This window comes from Lipophrys pholis (assembly GCF_963383615.2).
Source record: "Lipophrys pholis genome assembly, chromosome: 4".
Lineage (NCBI taxonomy): Eukaryota > Metazoa > Chordata > Actinopteri > Blenniiformes > Blenniidae > Lipophrys > Lipophrys pholis.
Genome location: NC_137637.1, coordinates 34,926,240 through 34,947,004, shown reverse-complemented (window position 1 = coordinate 34,947,004; position 20,765 = coordinate 34,926,240). Strand labels below are relative to the sequence as shown.

The 20,765-nt window shown below is 46.0% G+C and overlaps 1 protein-coding gene across 1 annotated transcript in view; it reads right to left on the bottom strand.

Moving 5' to 3' along the window:
• skib (v-ski avian sarcoma viral oncogene homolog b) overlaps positions 1 to 20,765 on the bottom strand; it is a 38,017-nt gene that overhangs the window by 3,076 nt on the left and 14,176 nt on the right. The window contains exons 2-6 of the mRNA XM_080462641.1: positions 2,438 to 2,551; positions 2,220 to 2,323; positions 1,895 to 2,127; positions 748 to 1,001; positions 432 to 662 (exon numbers count right to left, since the gene is read on the bottom strand). Coding sequence (XP_080318767.1) covers positions 432 to 662; positions 748 to 1,001; positions 1,895 to 2,127; positions 2,220 to 2,323; positions 2,438 to 2,551 — 936 coding nt within the window. The remainder of the gene's footprint in view (positions 1 to 431; positions 663 to 747; positions 1,002 to 1,894; positions 2,128 to 2,219; positions 2,324 to 2,437; positions 2,552 to 20,765) is intronic.

Sequence of the window (20,765 nt, the reverse complement as noted above, 5' to 3'; positions counted from 1 at the left end):
CTGAGCCACAGTGATTTATACCTGGTGTTACTTACTAACTGGCCAAAATAAGTTTGAAAAACTATAAATGTAACGGGTGCAACAGTTGCAGGACAATAATAAAGTTTACAATACTTGAAGAATGAAAGCTTTAATCAAACTGGTTGTAAAAACCGGGAGGTTCAGTCCTCAGATAAAATGTACTTCGCCTCTAAGACTTAATTAACTTTAAAATATCTTCATTTGATGCACGGCTGCAGTTGAACTAGTTTTAATCACAATGAGGGAGTTAGATTTCATCGGCACCGAAATTCAAATAATTGATGAGAAGAAGCGATATAGAGACATCTTATGTTGTCATGTGACTTTTACTGGACAGAAACTCGATGATTCAAAGTATTTTAATGTCATTTTGTTCATCATTATTGACTAAATATGACATCAAATCCTACCTGAGAGGAGTATTTGACCCGGAGTCGTTCGGCCTCGCAGCCTTTGTCACAAACTCGTATCTGCCTCTCTCTCTCCAGCTCTCTCTTCAGCCGCCCGCAGGCCTCGTCTGCCTCCCTCATCTTCCTCTCCCAGTCGACACGCAGCCGCTCGATCTCTTTCCGCAGGTTACGTTTGGCCTCGATGGCCTCGCGGAGTCGTCCTTTCTTCGCCACCCTCACGAACTCCAGTTCCTGCAGAAGCAATGAGGGACGGTTTGTCTTCGCTCTCCAGAAAGACGTTTGTTTCCCTGAAGTGGCGTGACGGCGCGCCTCATACCTGCTGAAGGCTGCGCTTCGCCTGGACCGCCGCCGCCAGCTTCTCCTCCTGCTTCACCCTCATGCGGACGATCTCCTGCAGGAGCTTCTCACGGGACTCCTTGGTGTCCAAACCACCGGACAGCATCTGTCTCATGGAGTCCAGGTCTGGGTGAACGGCGGGCGGCAGGAAGGGCGAACGATCCTGAGACTGGCCGGAGCTCTGAGACGCACCGGTGGACGGAGGCGGAGCCAGCGAGGAGGCCGGAATCGGACCTGATGTGAGACAGACAGAGAGAGAGAGAGAGAGTGAGTTTATTTATTTAATTATTTTACTTCTAATTTTACAAAACAGTCTCATAGAGAATCTTGTTCTCATTTTTAAGACAGATCTGTTAAAGTGTGGAAAAGTAAATCATCTCCAGACATTAAAAAAGGAAGGAACTAAAGTTAGAGAACATGAACACATGCTGGCTCAGATCAATAGTGATGAAGATAAAGAATGATGAAGAGGTCGTGGGAAAGGCTGTCTTGCTTGTAACATTGCTGTGTTGATCTGATTGGCTGCGTGGACACCAGTACAACTGTTGAAAATCTACTTTGGTGGTTTTCTATGCAAGTATTTATCACAGGCCTTTAGATGTATTGTAATTATTATTATTATATATTGTATTATTTTTTGAACATATATTATTATATATGTTCAAATAAATTAAGACTTTAATAACAAAAAAACCCACATAACACAAACTTACATAATGTCATACGAAGTTACAGACAGTGTAGGACATAAATCAGAAAGTGAAGTGGTAAAACAATTGGATAATCTATAAACACCAGCCAGAGCTTCCTGATATTCTATTGATATTTATATTACTGGCTATATTACTATTTCCTCCATGCAGGAAGAATCAAGTCTTAGAATTTACAAGTCTGTTGTTTTTCTTGTACTTTCTACAATGGACACAAGGGGGCGCAGTTGCACAGGATTCACCCTGAGCCAGATTTACTATGGCTCATTTCCAGTGGGGTTTACTGTGCAATAAAACTTGTAATTGGACAATCTGTCTTATACACACAGAGTTGTGAAAAGCTCAACTTCTCAGGTTCTTTTTTCAACATTTAGTTTTTATTAAACTGCTAAAATAAAAGCGATCTGTGGCGCCCACCGTCATCGCAGTCGTCCACATCGATCTCTCCATCCGTGTCCATGTCGTCCGCCCGGTTTGCGGCGGTGGAGTGGGCCGCCTTTGCCGTCTGCTGCGCGTCGCCATTATGAAGCTCGTGCCTGGAAATGGCGGCGGGCCCCCTGCTGGGACTGTGGCTGTCCTTGGGATGGACCGGAGGCGGCAGAGAGGCGAGTGGCGGAGCAGCCGGAGCCTCGTGGCTCTTTGAGCACGGCCTATGGGGGGAAAAGCCCAAAGATCATTCAAAGCATTTTCTTGGTGAAACGTTGGATCGTCTTTGAGCTTTACAAGCTGTTGCTAGACTCACTTCTCCGCCTCGTTCTGAGCTGCTGGTTTCTCTTTTTCTGAGGCTTTAGGAGACCAGGGCCGGAATGCAGAAGGTCTCTGCTTTAGCTGGACCTGCTTCAGATCCTGGGACAACAAACAAGAGAAGAAATGAAGCCAGTGAAGAAGCAGCACAACGCTCAATCAGCCATGAGCAGCTTTTCTACACCGTGATGTACAGATCGCCTTTACTCCACAAACCTTGTGTGCAGACTTGGACAGCGACTGCAGCCAGTCGGGTTTTCTGTCTTTGTCGGCTGACGGAGAGAAGAGTTTGTCGAATTTGGGCTTCTTGGAGAGGACGGGGCTGGGAGACTGAGGAAGAGGAGAGAGAGAAGAGACTGTTGATCCTCACCCAGATCAATTAGACAAACATCACATCATGGAGCATTTCAAGAGCTCACGGCCACCGAAAACAAAACCGTCTGACTGTAAACGGCATCGCTCACACCAGTTAGTCAGAAGGTGAATCCAATGTTCTAATAGTTTTGTCCTGCTGTAAGGAAAGCAGAAGGTCGGAGGGAGAATATTAAACCAAGTGGAGAAAGTAGCAGAGAGACGAGGAGGATAGAAGATGTGTCTGAGTAAGCGTTTAGTCTCCGAGCTTGGCATGTCTGTGTGTGTGTGTGTGTGTGTGTGTGTGTGTGTGTGTGTGTGTGTGTGTGTGTGTGTGTGTGTGTGTGTGTGTGTGTGTGTGTGTGAGAGCAGGGCTTTGAGCTGAGCAGACACTCAAGCTGGTCTGGCTGGCAGCCAACAGGGCTGCATTGCTCCCTGCCAGGCAGAGGAGGCGCCGTCAGGTGGAGCAGATCGACTGCCCCAACCACAGAAATATGGCCGTGTGGAGACAGAGGCAGACAGAGAGGAAGACAAATTAAAGTAATTGCACTCAGATCTGACAGACGATCGAGTGGAAGTGTTCTGAGGCTGTTGTGCATCAATGCGAGGCTGCAGAGTCAGACGAGGTCTGAAAACCTCCAGGTCCACCTGGTTGAGAGCCGCAGAATGCTGAGCCCACATACTGGGATGTATCGTAGCCTGTGTGTGTGTGTGTGTGTGTGTGTGTGTGTGTGTGTGTGTGTGTGTGTGTGTGTGTGTGTGTGTGTGTGTGGGTGTGTGTGTGTGTGTGTGTGTGTGTGTGTGTGTGTGTGTGTGTGTGTTCTCAGGTCTGCACTTGTCAGACAGAGGATATGTTTACCTGTGCAGGAGGCCGGCACAGACCTGCCTGTCGCTCTCTTACTCACTACTATGACATCCTGCCTGCAGGAATGGCAAACACTCCCCTCCCCTTCTCCTCGTCTGTGTGATTCAAGACGAGTGGTTGGCGTCTACCTTCAAAATACTCAATGGAGGAGAGAATCCTACAGCAGCACAGCCACCCCCCCCCCCCCCCCCCCCCCACCAAAAAAAATAGATTGAAATAATTTAAAAATGTCCTCTAGTGATGAATCACGTCTCACAGATTTCCCACGTGAAGCCAGACTCCACTGCAGCTACGAGTGGGTGTCGGGACATGTGGGGAGGTGGGTGAGTGCGGGTGTGGACACGCATGTGTGTGTGTGTGTGTGTGTGTGTGTGTGTGTGTGTGTGTGTGTGTGTATTTGTAGGAGTGTCTGATGCGACTTGTTCACGGCTGGAGGTGTTAAGTCATGTCTGACAGCACCTGAAACACAAACTCTGCTCAAGGTCTCCGTCAAAAATACTCTTATGAATGTAAAGAATCTAAACGGCAACGATTGACTAGTCAAGAGTTTTTAATTATTGATTAAATAACCAGAAGTGGCAAAAGTACTCACATTCTTTACATAAGTAGAAGAACAAACATTTGTTTAAACCGCGCGTCCGCCAGGGCAAAAGGAAGTATTTAACTTATTTTAAGTAGGAAAGTAAGTGAGAAATAACATTATGGAATGTACTCAAGTAGAAAGGAAAGAATAAATTTACTTTACTGCTTGTTAAAACCTTTTTTAAAAAAAAATTCTGTTGTATGGAAATACATGTAATATAAGCATTAACACAGAACATCATTTCATCAACTAATAAACTGACGACTTTACATAAAACACTGAGATGACTCTTATTTTTGTAAAGGAAGTCTTGCTATCATTAATGCAACTTGATCCCTCTGAAATTGAACACTTTGTCCAGTTTAGTTGTGGATAAATGTTCGGGTCAGCTGCTGGGTCGCTAACAGAGGTTTAACAAAAGCCAGTTTGAAGCATGTAAGGAGGAAAAAGTATTTGTCTTCAAAACGTCAAAAAAAGGGTAAAAGGTTTAAAAATAAATAATGCTAAAGTGATGTAAGATGCCATTCTTCTCAATAAGTGATTTATGAAGCTGCTTTCAGTTCACAGAAAATTATTTTAGTGGTTTTGGAGAGTGAAAAAGACAAAACATGTCATTTAAATATGATCAATATGGACTGTGGAAATTGCCATGGATCTTTTTTCTTTCCTTCCATTTTGTAGACTAAACTATAAAATCACTACCTCTGGGCTACATGTGCTGCCGTCCAAACACCGTCTCACTCTATAATCTCCATGACATGTTTGTTCAAAGAGCCCAATGTTTTGGAGTAAAAACGTTGGATATGATTCAGTGGATCAGAATTCAGGGTGAGATTGAACCGAATGATTCTTGTTCTGAGTGTGAGAGGAGAGGAAACACGCAGTGTGATCCAGAAGCTTTCTCTCTTTTCTTTTTTTGCCGTTTGACGAATCCGCGACTGAAACGGAAAAAAAAACTCGCCGCACCACTTTCCTGTTTGAATTCTGCCTCCGTGAGCCTCCCCGGGTGTACGTTACATGTTCGTCTGGCTCCTCCCCCTCACGTCTCGCTTCCTCGCAAATGTCTCTACCTGTCTAACCAGTCGCCACACACACACACACGCACGCACGCACGCACGCACGCACACACACACACACACACACACACACACACACACACACACACACACACACACACACACACACACACACACACACACACACACACACACACACAGTGTTTGGTTTAGCCACTGGAGGTTAATGCTTTCAGCCGTGGAGCGCCGGTGACTCGACCCCTCACCTGCCTGACCGGAGGCCGGCTGTATTCTGAGGAACTGCTGTCCTGGTGTAATCAGAGTCTGTAATTACCGACGTGACTGTTGTTTTCCTGACAAAGGATGTCTGCCTGTCTGCTACTATTTCTACCCTGAGGTTTGCAGCTCCAGGAAGGCTGCGAGCAGCAGACATAATAGAGCCAGAAAACAGACACTCCCAGACACCACAAGGGACCTGCTGGCTAAATATGACACTGACCTCACAGGAGAGCAGCCGCACAGGCTTTACTCACCGCCACATCATAGACATAGCATGGCCGCCGAGTCATAACACCCCGCTCGCTCAGCCCAGCGCCTGGCGGGGTCTGAGCGCCGGAGGAGGACGTCCATCCCTCCCTCCCTCTTCCCTCTTTCTCCCTGGTAGGAGAGGGAGACTTCCTCTGAGGAGTTTGCTTTGGCCGAGTCCCCTGTGGGAACTCAGTCTTGAGTGTGTGTGTGTGTGTGTGGGGGGGGGGGGGGGGGGGGACCACAGAGGAAGCACTGAGCTGAAGGAATGTATACTTGAAGGCCAAGTACAGCCTCCCCTTTCAGACTCCATTCAAGCATTGCCCTTTTCAACTCACTATTGTATGATATTTCTTTGAGGCGCAGTAATGAGGGAGCGGTTCAAAGCAGACCTGGAGGCTAAACAGGGTCTAATAGCAGATGGGCAAGAGCAGACATGCTTTTATTTTTTAATTAGTGCCACATAATGGCGAGGAAACACGAGGATGCGCCCCCGATACCGGCATGGCGGATAATCACACACACTGCAAACATATCGATGTCTGCTCAGAGGACAGCGTTCGATCCGCCGGGATACTAATTGGTCGATATCGTGCTAACTGGAGCGTGACTCGGACTGGACTGGTTTTCTCTCTCACTTGAACGTGGAGCTGATCAGCAGCATGCCTTTATTGAACACTGATGTAGTAACTCTGTGACTAAACAGGGGCTGGCATTTGGTATCGAGGCGGTTTGGAATAAAAAAGAAAAAGTCTAATGGTGACATCTTGAACGTGGTTAGCTGAGGGGGAGCGTCAGCGAACACCAGACGACGCTGATTAAAGGGTCAGTGCAGCCAAATCGCAGAGGAGAAACAGTTCTTCTCACTAACTTGTCATCATTTTTCCATCCGGCACCAGGGGAGTTATCTGATTAAAAATACATTGGGAGCAGTCGGCGACAAGATGCGAACATTTTAAATAGGCGATATTTTCTGTCTCCAGTCGCCGTCGGGGAGAGAAGTGGAGGCAGGAAGGCAGAACGGAGGGGGATGTGAGAGCGTGAGTGGACGAGTGGAAGGAGATGATGAGGAGGGAAGAGCCTCAGACACTGAAGGGACGGAGGACAAAGTCAGATGGTTTCATCAGGCCTGGCAGGTGTTGGTTAAGGTGCGGTCCTCATTGTTCCAATCCGGTTCCTTCTCAGTGATTTTGTCATTTTTATTGCCGACTATTAATAAATCTGTGTAATGTGTAAGTTTAACGAGTGTGGCGACACTCGACAACTCCAGTCGTGTGGCAGCTGGTTTGAATGCAACGGATCTGAACTGTGAGGAAAAAACCCAGATTAATGAAACGGTAGTTCTGAATCCTGTGTGGAGTTCAGGATGTTTCTCCTAATCTCCACTTAACTCGTTCATGTTTGGAAAGACGAAGCAAACAAACTGAACGTTCCCTTAAATGGTAGAAATTCAAAAGCCGCTGACACGTGCTTTGTTACGCCGACCAACCAGCAGAGCAAATGTATTCAGACAAACTGGATCCTCTGTTATAAAGGTTCCCCTTGTATTTAATAACCTGTGTTCAGTATTGTGATATTCAAATTTGTGCAGACAAAGCCAGAGACTTCGCCGGCTGTCAGTGTGATTGACAGGTAGTGAAACTGAGCCGCCCTCACGATGCAATCTGCCAAAAAATTACAAACATCCTTTCAACATTTCTGTCAGCGTGAAGCAAAACATGCGGTCAATAATAAGACGTGTTCGTTAAGACGGGGGCGGGCCTTCTGTGGTATCCACTGTGATCTGATTGGCCACCCCGGCCCGTCACGTTCATGCAAAATAGGAAACGTAGAACTGGATTTATCATGTCCTTCATTTCACTTTGACAAGATTTCTTTTTGAGTTTCACGGCGAGAAAGTCAATAAACGATGTTAAACGAGCTTCGCTCTGACGCTGATCTGGGCGCCGTTTATACGTCTCGGGTGAAAATACATCGATTTTGCGTTTTGTTTCAGAAAAGTATTGTTCAGACCGCAACGTTTTGAAATGATGTCCGTCTACACGCAATATGGCAGAAATGCTGAAAACTGGAGGCCACTAGTGGATGGACACACACACACACACACACACACACACACACACACACACACACACACACACACACACACACACACACACACACACACACACACACACACACACACGCTATATTCTAATCTCAGTGTGAAACCAAGCGGGTGTATTTTTACAGGCTGTGTGATCACCGTCGGACCGACTTCATGTAATCTTGAGCTGTGAAGTAAAGCTCTTGAATTTTTTTCACGTCTTTCAAATCGGGCGGCTGCGACGGACGGCTAAAAGCTAAAAGCCAAAAAACCTCCCGCATCTGTCGTGCCGCTAAATAAAAAGCGCTAATGAAATTATCAGGAAACAAAACCGAACACGGGGACCGGCGCTCGTCTGCCGAGACAAATATAGGTCCTCCAGCTGAACTTCCTCGGTCATACAATACCGCCGCACGCCGCACGATCGCACGGCATTAAGAAAAGTGCACAGCAACAAGACACAACAGTTTCAGATTACGGCCTCCTTTCCCCTCCTAAACCCCTGAATGTAATCCCCAGATCGACATGTGCTTAGTGGGGCGCTGTCTCACTCAAGGGCACACCAACTGGCACGGCTGGCTCGGGTAGCAGCCTTAGTTGGAAGTGAGAGAATACTAGTTCTAGTAACCTGATCCCTGTAGTTTAGCCTGGACGGTCACAGGGATGCCGCCAGCTCTCGCTTCCAACTCTCGCTGCATTAAATTCTACGTCACTCCCCTGATTTTTATAAAGCCTGTGGTCACCTCGTAGCAGCTGGGGGGAGGGGGGGGAGGGGGGGAATTATTGGTCGATGCCCAGAATATCCTCGAAACTTCATCCGTATTCCACACAGATAAAGCACAAGCTCCATTTCCCCTCCCTAAATCTAAGCTTAATTTATCAATTCACTCCGTCTCCGCTGGGCCACTTGGAGGATATTTTGTTTACGGAGCTGAAGTGAGTCGTGGCAGTTTAGTCACACAAAGACAGCCACGGGGCTTGGCATGAGGCCGGCCTTACAGCAAGGCTTATTGGATTGTCCTAATTGTCTTTGGGATTGAGACTTGATGAGGTCTGAGGTGGACGCCGGACAGGCTGGTGTTCCTAAAGGTGGAAAATCTCATCAGGTCCACACAACTTGACACGTATAGATCCACATCAGCGTTTTGAAGTGATGGAACATTCATAAAGTCATTAAAGCCAATTCAAACAAAAAAACAACAATAAACAGAAAGAACGCCAGAGAAACTTCAGCATCAAATTCATATTTCAGAGTTTTTGGCCACATTATCATAACACCAGCAGCATTTCTTAAAAACCCATTTTAGTTTCTCTGAAAAGTGTTGATGCTAATTATTATAATTGATTATTTTTACCATTAATAACCTTTATTTAACCAGGTTGGTCCCATTGAAATTAGTACAATTTACAAAAGCACATTAAAATAGAGCCATCTACGAGTCATAAAAGAGGTCAGGTGTTCTGACAGCTGAGCTGAAACATCTTATAGAGTCCGCTTCCAGGTCCGCTTCCAGGTCCTTCATTTTAGATTTAAAAACATTTAAGGACTCCAGGTCCTTGAGCTTTAAAAAGTCGTTCTGCAACAGATTCCAGGCCGAAGGTGCAGAACACCCAAAAGCCCTTTTCCCAATTTCAGCCAGAGCATTTGGGACGGAGCATAGGAAGGTCCTGGGAACGCAAAGAATACTGTCCAGTACTTCTCTGTATGATAAAAACACATAGATAACAGGGAAGCAGACCAAGAGTCGCCTTATGAATAAAGGAGTAGCAGTGCAGGAGCCTGTTGATTCTCAGGTTTGTTCTCTTTACCTGCAGAGGAAGATATCACTTCCTTGTGTTTGTACATATCGTGTATTGTCCAATAAGGTTGTGAGGTTATTGAGTTGAGCAGACGCAGATTCATACGTCAGCATTAGAAGTAAAAGCCATCAGGACTCCGACAGCTCAAGAACACGTGGGGAAAAGAAGGTTGATTACTGATGCAAAACCTGACTCAGGTAATCATGTGAAATTTGATTGTTTAGAAAAAACTTATTTAAGTTCCTATACGTACAAATATACACATTACTAACTGAACTCCATTCATGCCTTACAATTTGTGCTATGCACTATTTTGTCCAACATTACGATATGAACTGCGATGAATACAGGTGAAACTTTGAAATAACAGTACTCGGTTTACCCGTAATGGTTTCAGAAGTCGAGTAGTTTGTTGATTTTGCAGTTTTAAGTCATTTATCTGAAGGATGTTTGTGTCTTTGACTTCCGGCTTGTTGTTCCCAGGTCTGATCCTGAACCAGCAAAGCTTTAATACAGAGAATCACACCAACAACCGGAACTTAAAGCAACGTAAGACGTTGTTTGGGTCAAAGGTGTAAAGAGTAAAGCTGCAGTAAAGACCTAGAACACGTGAGTGAGAGCGCAGGATTGGAAAAATATTGAAATGAAGGTTTCTTTTGGAGTGAAAGTGTGAGAAAGCTGCAGAGTGGAGGCGTGACCGATTCCAAGATGGTGTAAAGAAGCAGGCGGCGGCGGCGAGTCCAGCTCCAGAACAAAGTGCTACCAAGGCCTGTGTAGGAACTTTTCTTGGGTTTATTTGGTGTTTAAGTTGTACCGCATTTGCTTTTCACTTGTTACTGTCCGAGTGGCGTCACTGATCCTCAGAAGCTGAAACTTCCGTTTGCAGTGACGACACATCGAGAACGCGCCGCCTCCCTCGGCGCCTCCTGCCAATCCCGGATTAAAACATATTAAGACACTCTGAACGTCCCGATAATCTTTTTGCTGACGAGTTTAAGTTCCTGTCATGAACAAAAAATCAGCTTCTGAATGAAGCGATGTGCCTGCGTGCACACGGAGATCCTCTGACCTGCGATGGCGAGCAAAAAGGAAGATCACCGTCTGGCCGCATGACGAGTTCAGGTCCAAACATGGCCGCCGCGGCAGCAGGGCGAGCTGGCCCGGCTCCCCTGCAGCCGGTCCACAGTCCGAACCAACCCTAACCCCGCAGAGGATGAGCCCACGGTAAAAAGGACCCAGAAGTTATTTGAATGGACGTGGAAACCCGACCCTCAAAGATATCGCTGCAGATTATATTTTATTAGCATGAGCATGTTTGGTATGGTTGTGAGTCCAAGTTATCTTAGGAAATGAAACGTGCTCTGTGTCGGGCGTATTTATAGACGCACTTAGCGCCAAATTCAGCAGATAGCTGTCTGAACCCCCCCCCCCACACACACACACACACACACACACTACTGTACTACAGGAGTATATCAGTACATCAGAAACCATTTCATCATATTTTCTTTCACAATGTGCAGGAATCAAACCCACTGTGACATTTCTCATACAAACGGGTGGTATTGCAGTTCTGCTGAAGCAGCCAGTACTTGGCCTCTCTCTTTAAAGTGAACTAGAACTTTGTGCCAGTGAGAGCAGACAGCCGTCTGAGGCCCGTCTACCGTACCGGGGAAGGAGGAGCTTTCAATCTCAGAACATAAAACCCAAAGGAAGACGAGCTTCTGAACATAAAGACCAGCTGAAGTCATTCTGCTTCAATAAAACGGACCTGAACTGGACGGCAGTGTGAATCCAAGCAGCTGCAAAGTGAGGCAAAGCTATTACCTCACTAGTTTATCTGGTTCTGACTAAACTGTGTAATGAAGGAGAATTAAAATGTGTTTAATGTTTCTTGAAGAACAAGTAATTTCCTTTTCATTGTTTCTTTTATAAAACTATAATTGAGGAAATCAGAGTAGATTCGTAGATTCATTTCACATTCAGATGTGACGCTGCAGTGGAAAGTCCAAAAGGTCAAGTTGGGGGTGAGCGCACGCGCACGCACACACACACACACACACACACACACACACACACACACACACACACACACACACACACACACACACACACACACACACACACACACACACACACACACAATGAAACACCTGGTCAGTGTAACAAAAAGCAGAAAGAGGCTGTTTCACTTGACTCAGCTTTTGTTGCCTCCGAGGCCCCGCCCACTTTAACCCCATCAACCAATCATGGCGAAGCTCAGCTGGTTGAATAATGGACCTTCATGCGTTTTTGGGACAAATGCACTTTTGTTGAAATGTTTTTTTTCTACATGCAATGGTTTGGATCTGGCTGTACAGTGGAGCAGTGGTTTGCTCCCTCAGACTGACGGGTCCCTGGTTCGAGTCTTGGTTCAGCTTATTATGGGGAATTTGCATGTTCTTTACACGTTTTTATATAGTGGTTGACGTCATCTGACCCGATACACTCTTATCCTATTTTTTAGTTTTAATTTATCTATACATACCAGGTCCAATTTGGTTCACAAACTACGTATTTTTGATCATTTTATATGTGTGTGTGTATGTATGTATGTATATATATATACACGCACGCACGCACGCACGCACGCACGCACGCACGCACGCACGCACGCACGCACACACACACACACACACAAACATAATTTCCATTATAATAATCTTCACTTACAATGTGCTGTGTGACTTTTTACAATTAATTTATTCAAAGTGCAGGTTAGGATTAATCCAAACTTAATAAAAAAACTATTAACGCTTTCGTAACCCTATAACATATTTCTCTAAATATTGGGAATTCAACATTTTTGAGACTTTTTGAGAAGCAACATCATTATATCCCAATTAAATACATAAAAATATCAATGTAAATTGAAAAACGGACTAAAATCACACTTTGTTCACCATTTCTTGCACATATATGTGATGGATTTCTGTAATAACTCATGCTATCCTATGATATAGTAATATTTTTTGCAACAAAGGAGACTAAATATGAAATACCAGATGCACCGGGTGTTTGAAAGCTCGTCAACTGCAGAGGACGACGTGCGGAAGTGGCTAAATACGATTACTTGCCTTGTATATTCTTCTCTATCCTGATGTTTTGGGGAATTTAATTTAATTTTATGGATATTTCCAGAGGCACTTAGCATCAAATAGCTGTTTGAGCCACCCTCTACCCCCCCTGCTGTAGGACTGGAGGAGGAGAATCAAACATCAGCCCACAGAATCTGTAGCTACAGAACACACACACACACACACACACACACACACACACACACACACACACACACACACACACACACACACACACACACACACACACACACACACACACACACACACACACACACACACACACACACACACACACACACACAATGCCTTTATGCTTCTATTAACATTTAGCACACTTATAATGTCGGAGCAGCTGCAGCGCCGACCTGGAGGCCGGAGGGGATGAAGGTTAACGAGGAAGGCAGGGAAAGAGGGAAAGAGCATCGGCAGGCAGACGTTTATGGAATTTAATTCAGTGCCCATGATGAATAAAATGAACTCTCACTCGAAAACATATTCACACAAACTTTCAGGAACAGCACAGATTTGTTTTTTTTTGTTTTTTAAAAAAAAAAGTTGTTTGGAGGGAAAATTTCATCTGTAAATCTTTAGTTTTTGTTTATTGGTGCAAAACATTACTGTAAAGGGCCATATCAATATATTCACTCCTTTTTTGTCGCGGCCTCCTCAGTTCCTCTCCTGGAGTTCACAGTGACGGCAGAGATGATCGGTGCTCTTGAGTTGAATTAAGTGAAAGATGTGAGAAAGTCTTTGTCAGGGCGTCTAAAATGGTTTCCAGACCAGCCTGCGCTCAACGGTACGTCACCTAAAATGGAGAAACTCTTGGTGGCTGTTTTTGCCATTACCCCCTCAGTTACAGCTCAACCCGTTGCTCCCTAACTGACGTAGCAGTGTCGTGCGGCGGCGGCGGCGCTGCAGAGCGGCCATGCATCTGTGGCGGGATCCACACCGTCATACATGTGTGCGTGTCTGAACAGAACTTGATCTCCGCCGCGCAGCAGTGCCAATGCCATGCCTGCCATGCAAGCTTAATCCCCTGGCAACGCACTGACCCGGGTCTGATTCACCGCCGGTGAAGCATCTGTGGAGTTTAAACTGTCCACGTTAACCTTCACTTCACTTCTTCATTTAGGGGCCCGACCGTGAGTCACCCCGTTTGAAATTCTTGAGAGATTGCGTCGCGTCGAGATAACGCAGCACAATGAATAATGCCAGGATTCACACCTCTCAGCCGCAAAGTAAACAGCCTGGTTCAATAACCCACCGTGGACATTAGCAGGGATTTGTAAATACAAACTGAACACAGGTTGAAGAGCCCAGATTATTGTGGAATATGTGACATGAAGCTTCTTAAAAAACTGAAATAAGATAGAAAGAAATGCTGTTAGATAATTTAGAGTGAAATAGAGCCATAATAACCTTTAAATTTAAACTTGATAGTTTTGGTTTATTATGGTTTGTGTGATGGAAATGTCTTTTTTTTGCTAAATCAAACAATTACTACTGAAAATTAATACAATCTCAACATAAAGTCCATTTTGATGAAACCTTTTTTTTGCAAAATACACTGAAATGTCCCCCAAAACCTTCTGCCATAGCCGTTTCATTATGCATGTTTTTCCTAACTCCCCCTGACAGCGGCTTTGAGGTTAACGCTCCTTCACTGTGTTTCATGGCAGCATCACTGATATCTCCGCTCGGGTCTCAGCGTTTGTCTGCAGGTTGGTAAGGCAGTACAGAAGCAGTATGATAAATGAATAGTGTGTGGAATTGATGTGAATAAAAAAAACAAAAAAAACAACCAACAACCTAAGACTGCCTCAGACTTTGTGCTCTCCACCAAAGAGAAAATGATTCCACATACTGACATAGAGAGGAATACCAACGTTATCCAGTGAGTGTGATGCGGATGCATTCAGTGAATGAATAAACAAAGCCAACCAAGAACTGCAGCATTGTTCTCGTCGCGCTTATGTGTCGGGGAAGACAGTTTGTTATGGAAATAGATGGAGAATGTGGACGTGGTCCAACATAAATGATGCATTTCTATTGGTTAGTCGTAGCTGATAGCAGCAGTCTGCAAACCTCCCTCACTGTATGAGCGAAGACCACAGACTTCAAGTCTCAGCAATCATCAGTAATATTTATTTTTGGTCTGGGAGGGGCCAAAATAACACAGCCTGTATGGGCCTTAAGTTTCATGACAGAGTAAATTAAAAATTTCTCGGCTAATAATAGTTTTACCGTAAGGAAGCTTTTCAGGACTCGAGGTAATCTCCTCTATTCCCCCCCTTCAAAAAGGAAATGCTTGTGTGGCTTATTACAATGCCCCCATTGTTCAAACGTCATGTCACCAGTTTGGGCCACATGTTAAAGTTTAATCGTGGTTTATTTCTCAGACTTTTACAAAGACACGAAAGTCATGATGTGATGATTTTTTATGGGCTACAAAGTTCTCCCCGCGGTGCTAAAATGAACCCTCAGCAGGCAGACTGTCTCTTTATGATAATCGCCTCACTAATGAAAGAAGCACGTTGGTATTTGTGTCAGGTAGCAGCCCAAAGTCTCCAGGTTTAAAAACTGAAGCAGGCAAATGAACGTTTCTGGTTTTGCACTGATAAACAGAGAGTGGGCTCCTTCCAGGCAGCCGGCTGCACCAACAAATCGCCGTCTCATCAGAGGTCTGATGTGTCCAGACTGTAAACCTCAGTTTGTCACTGATAAGCGCATCCCAGCCGGTACGCAGGCGAGGCGTGCGTCACGTCCCCCCCCCCCCCCACAACAAGACAGCAAGTCCAGTGTCTGACTGGCTGAGTTTTAATCCCACAGATTAATACTAATGCCGCAGCAAAGAAGGCAGAGAGACGATTAAAATGTCACTGGATAACCTCCCTGCAACCCAAACAGCAACGGCTCCAAATACACAGACCATTATATCACTGGCAGTACCTGGTACCGGACGGCTCCTCCCTCGCGGGGCCGAGACGGGGGAGGTCAGGCCGGGAGGAGGGAGGGCGAGCACCGGCAGCAGCGCCGCTAACTAACAAGTCCAGACCTCCAGAGAGCAACGACAGAACGGCTTAACAGCCGGAGGCGGATAAAACACGCAAAGAACATTTCAACTAAACTCTCTGAGAATATTGTGCAGCGTGTGCAGGTTCTGCCCCACGACTCCTCGCTGGATATAAAAGATGGATGGATGGGTGAATATTGTGTTCCAGTGTTACTATTTCCAACAGGCAGGCGGGGATGGATCAAAACGCTCGCAAAGTGACGGGAACATTACTTTTCCATTAACATGCACAAGCCTCACCCTTTCAAACGAGGGCCTCCTGTTGGCAGGTCGGACCGAAGGCTCTGCCACAAGCAGCACCAAACAATGAAGCAGTCATCTGATTAAACAGGAGAACCTCGGCTACAGGAACACATGAGGCTGCGAGCACAACGCCAGCGCCGAGCAAAACCCCAGAACCCAGAGCCTCAGCTCACTGAAACTAATCAAAACACAGACTCCACAGATTATGAGGGTAAATTATTCTTCAGCCTAAAAATGAGTGACGTGGAAATAATGAAACTACAATTAGAATATTTGTCATAGTTTCCTAAAGTATCTCATATTCCCTGAAATTATTCCGGGGGGGGGGGGGGGGGGGGGGGTTGCTTCTTTAGACTAATATATTTCCTTTTTTTGGGGGGAAATGACAAATTAGATGGATGATAGGTCCATATAATTAATACCACCTGTGGGGATTCTGCAGATATAGAATTCCTCAGCATCTTGGAAAGGAAGATTCCTCCTCTCTGCTTTCAGGATGAGTCAGAGAATTATGAACCAATTAGAGGCCACCTTTGAAAACGTATTGACCACATGGTATCAATTGGCCAATCACGTTGCTCTTTACTAGAAGTCACTTGCGAGTTGTGTACTCGAGTCAATAATTTGCTATATTTTGGCAAAACAATTATACGGTGACATGTAGTGATGGACGTTAAACACGCATTCTAGTGGCTTTGAGAAACATGTCCGCTGTTTTTTCAGCATCTTTTCTGAAGATTGACGGTCCAGATGACGGCTGGAGGCTCACTGCCTGAAGCCATGACCGGGCATCACTTCAGCTGATCTTGACCGCACCTCAAACTCTCCTCTTGATCGCAGCCACCAGGTCACCTGGAGTCGCTGCTCGCTTCAGCTCGACGAGCGTAAACTGCACGAAAGACGTCCGTCCATTGCTGCGCTGCTCCACTGAGGGTCGGGGAGGACACGCCTCACCTTCAATTCACCATCAATCTTTCTGTGCAAAACTGATTCTGTCCATTAACCAAATCGCCTGAGTGACCCAAGAGCTACCCAGGTCTTTTCCTACAAAAAGCTGACGGGTCAGCTGAGCCTTCAGGGTAACCTGAGCCACATGACCACCCCCCCCACCCCCCCCCCCCCCCCCCCCTCCCCCAGCAGCCAGAAGAGAGCAGCAGAGGGCAGGTGGCAGGTTTATTTGGAAAGATGAAAATGGGATGAATACCAGAGGTTAAGGGGGGTGGTTGTTTAGTGTGTGTGTGTGTGGGGGGGGGGGGGGGGGGGGGGGGGGTTAGGAGAGGAGGTCATAAAGACTGTGAGAGGAAGAAGAGGTGAAGTTAGGGTCACTGCTCACTCCGGGTCCCATGTGATGTCATTCCACCAACACAGTCCACGTCCTGAGAAACTGCTCGGGAGCTAATTGGTTGAACCGGGGTAATAAATCCTCCTGAAATTTATAGATACCACTCCGGTCGTTCTGCTGAAATGCTCCCTTCCTGGTCACCAGGTTAGAAAACCTAATCTGTGCTCTGCCGCTGCCGCTGCCTGGGATCGTTTGAACAAGGAAATATCAAAGTTCACGCCAACGACGCCGGATGTGGCTTTTAAAGACATCCTCTTTGCTAAATTGTCTTTGAACTTCAAATTTATCCCATAAGCTTGGAAGACCATATCATTATGCCAGACAGCGCCACGTACTAGGTCGTTTTTCAAATGGAGGAAAGCACAAAAAAAAAAAACAGAGAGCTGCACTGTTTGAAATGTGCTAATGGGTCCATTCAGATGGAGAGGAAATGGTGAGAATGAAAGAGCCCAAATTAAAGTGCAATAAGGAGCCTTGACGTAACCGGGAAGACTTACAGCTCCAGGAAAAAAAACAAAACACGAGAGAGCCAGCGGGTTTTTATAAGTGTTCGACCAATTAACTGTCAGCCCATTTTCAAAACAACATCAGGAGTTATGGCCTCTGAAAATGTTCGCTGGCAGAGCAACAATCTGGCTCACGTGTACAAAGGCCTCACAGCGCGAAAGTGTGTGTGTGTGTGTGTGTGTGTGTGTGTGTGTGTGTGTACAGTAATATTTGACAGAGATCAAATAGCATTTCACTTGTTTCCACTTGTTCAAGGAATTGTCTGTAAGGGAAATGGGGGATAAAACACCCACAACATCCGTTCCTAAGATCACGCATTCCATCCTTAAACACTGGTTTTGTTTCCCTCCTCCGTTCATAGGAAAACATATCTGCTTACAGGAGTAATTAGGTGAGAGGGCTCGAGCCTCGCAGCCCTCCATAAAATGAATATGAGCTCTCTAAAATGGAGGTCTGAAAGGGGGTGGGTGGTGGACCGCATCACCTCATGAATTCTGCAATTTGCCGTCTGTTTCTTCACTCTGAAAAATTCTTGGAAATGTCTTTTCCTGGATGATTTTATTGCACAAGAGCCTGTGTTTTTCTCCATGGCAACCACATAACAGTGGAGCCCAACTAAGCTCTGACTCAACAAACAGAACTCCACAAAATACCCATTTCAGCGCCAGGGTCCCCTCCCTCCCCCCTCCTTCGCCCAGCTCTCCTGCAGAAAGCCCTGCCTGGAGACGCTCTGAAACACAGGCCCGATGATCGCACCGACCATGAATGAAGGCACACGCTGGGATTAATCAGGGCGCATATGTGACATGCTGCAGAAAGTATTTTGCGGCGAAGCGGCCTCCTGACGAGCCTCAGGTGTTACACGGGTTCAGGTTTTTTTTTTTTGGAGAGAGTTGAGTACAGTAGGACGGGCAGCAGCTGGGTACTGTTAACCTGCGGGAGCCTCGCTGAGAGCGGCAGCAGGTTCAGAACCAACACACCGGACAGAGCATTACATAAAAGTCTGTCTCTCTCTCTCTCTTGGTGGACTGAGCCGGGAGGACGCAGGCGCTCTGCGGTCCGCCTGGGGGGGCGGGGGGGGGGGCAGGGATTAGTGCTGCAGGCAGGCAGAGGTCTGAGTGGAAGGAATGATGTATATAACTATGTAATCTCCACAGTCTTTACCATGACAGCAAATCTCAGGACAACAACAATGAATAAACTGATGATGCATTAAGAGTTCCCTTCTTAACATTTTTTTTTTACACCATTTGCTAGAAAAACAAAGTGATTGGAAGGCGAGTGAAGGAGCCGCTGTCCTCCCACCGCCTCGTCCTTGAATCACGCTCATCACTTAGCACGCCAGCGAGGGATTTACTTCACCGCCTGCTCATTGGTGAAGCGTTCTTGTCTTGACTAGTTAAGGCCATTCCTAAGAAAACGGAACACGTCTGCTAAAGTGAAACTCAAGACAACGGCGAGCGAAGCCGCGGTCTCGGCGGCTGTCGAGCAGCTGCGAGGCAGTTAGCGTGTGCGGTTGCGTTCAGTCTTCACGAGGCTTAACCCTTTCAAAAACTGTGAATCAAACAAAATGATGCTGTATTTGTTGGCTATAAGGTCATTGCAATGGGGCATGGGAGGCTGCCAGCTTCTCTCTCTGCCTCTCCCTTACTGCCGTCTACCTTGTAGTGAACAGAGGAGTATGCCACAGGGAGGGGAGGCCCTACACAGGAACTCAATAATAACTTTCAGCAGTCTAGCCAGGAGGCTGGAAGCCCAGACTGCGGCTGTTCCCTTCTGTCCTCCGTCCTCCCTCCGCATCGCCCCACGCTCCTCCCTTCACCCCCTCCTCCTCCTCCTGCTGGCCTGTGTCTGCTCCACAGGACTGATGCATTCTGCAGACAGGCCAGAGCTCTTAAAGAGACACAGGCCACATTTTTATCCTCTGAATCACTGCAGTGGACGGAACCACTAGAGCAGGAGCAGAGTCCCTCGTTTGCAGCCTCTCAATCAGGGGGCCAGTGCTTCGTTTCACTGCGTCCCTTAATGCCCGACACGCCGACATGATGCAAAAGGTGAGAGAATAAGTGAGGGAAAGTATGTGGAGAGGCTCTCCAGTGAATCTCCGGCTGGATTCTTTCAATGCGGCTCCTTCTGAAGGTGCCTTTGATGCCTTCCTTCAAAAGTTTGTCAAGTACAATCCGTGATCTTGAGAAAGGAAGTGTTTTTACTATCATTGTCATGATAATTTCTGGAGGCACTCCAATAAATTTAATAATGGACTTTGAAATGATGGCGATACAACGGAGGGTGCTGCCCTATAAATCACATCTTTTGTACAACTCTGATTACATTGTGGTGGCTGTCTGAGCGGATGGCATAGTAACGACTACAACAAACAACTATTAGCAACATTAATTAGCTCGTAAATTAGATTTTGCAGCAATTTACTGAATTGGCTGGTTTGAAGCTGGCATCGTCAAACCTCATGTTTTCGTCAACCAGTGAATTCACGAGTTTACAGTAGATTTAAACCAGGCTAAACTGAGGCTTTCGCATGTTAGGATAAATAAGTGGAAACACATTTACTACCAAGCCAACCGAAGGAATAATAAGCAAGTCATTGCAGTCCTGATGGAGAAAAATCTGCTTTTCTAAATGCTGCCGATTTAAAGTACAATAAAAAAATCAAACGTCCTTCATTCTGATAAACTCGTGATAAACGTGACGGGAAAAAGCACCTTGGAGCTCAAGCTTTTTTTTTTTTTTTTTGTATTTTAATGGGTGAAAATCTCCTGCACACATTTTCTTTACCTCCCATTTTATGAGTTGAGTATAAACAGTGTGCGACTGAGAAGAGCCGCGCTGAGCGCTATACCACGGCAAGGAAACGATTAAAAATTTAATGGAGTTGAGTGACACAGAAACCTACAAGGGCGTGCCTGCCAAACACGCTCTCATTCTTCTGCTGTCAGCACTTTTCTTTTCTTCATATCCAGACTGAAGCGGCAGAAGGTCTGAAAAGCCCCACGATAGGAAGGACAGGGACGTCCAT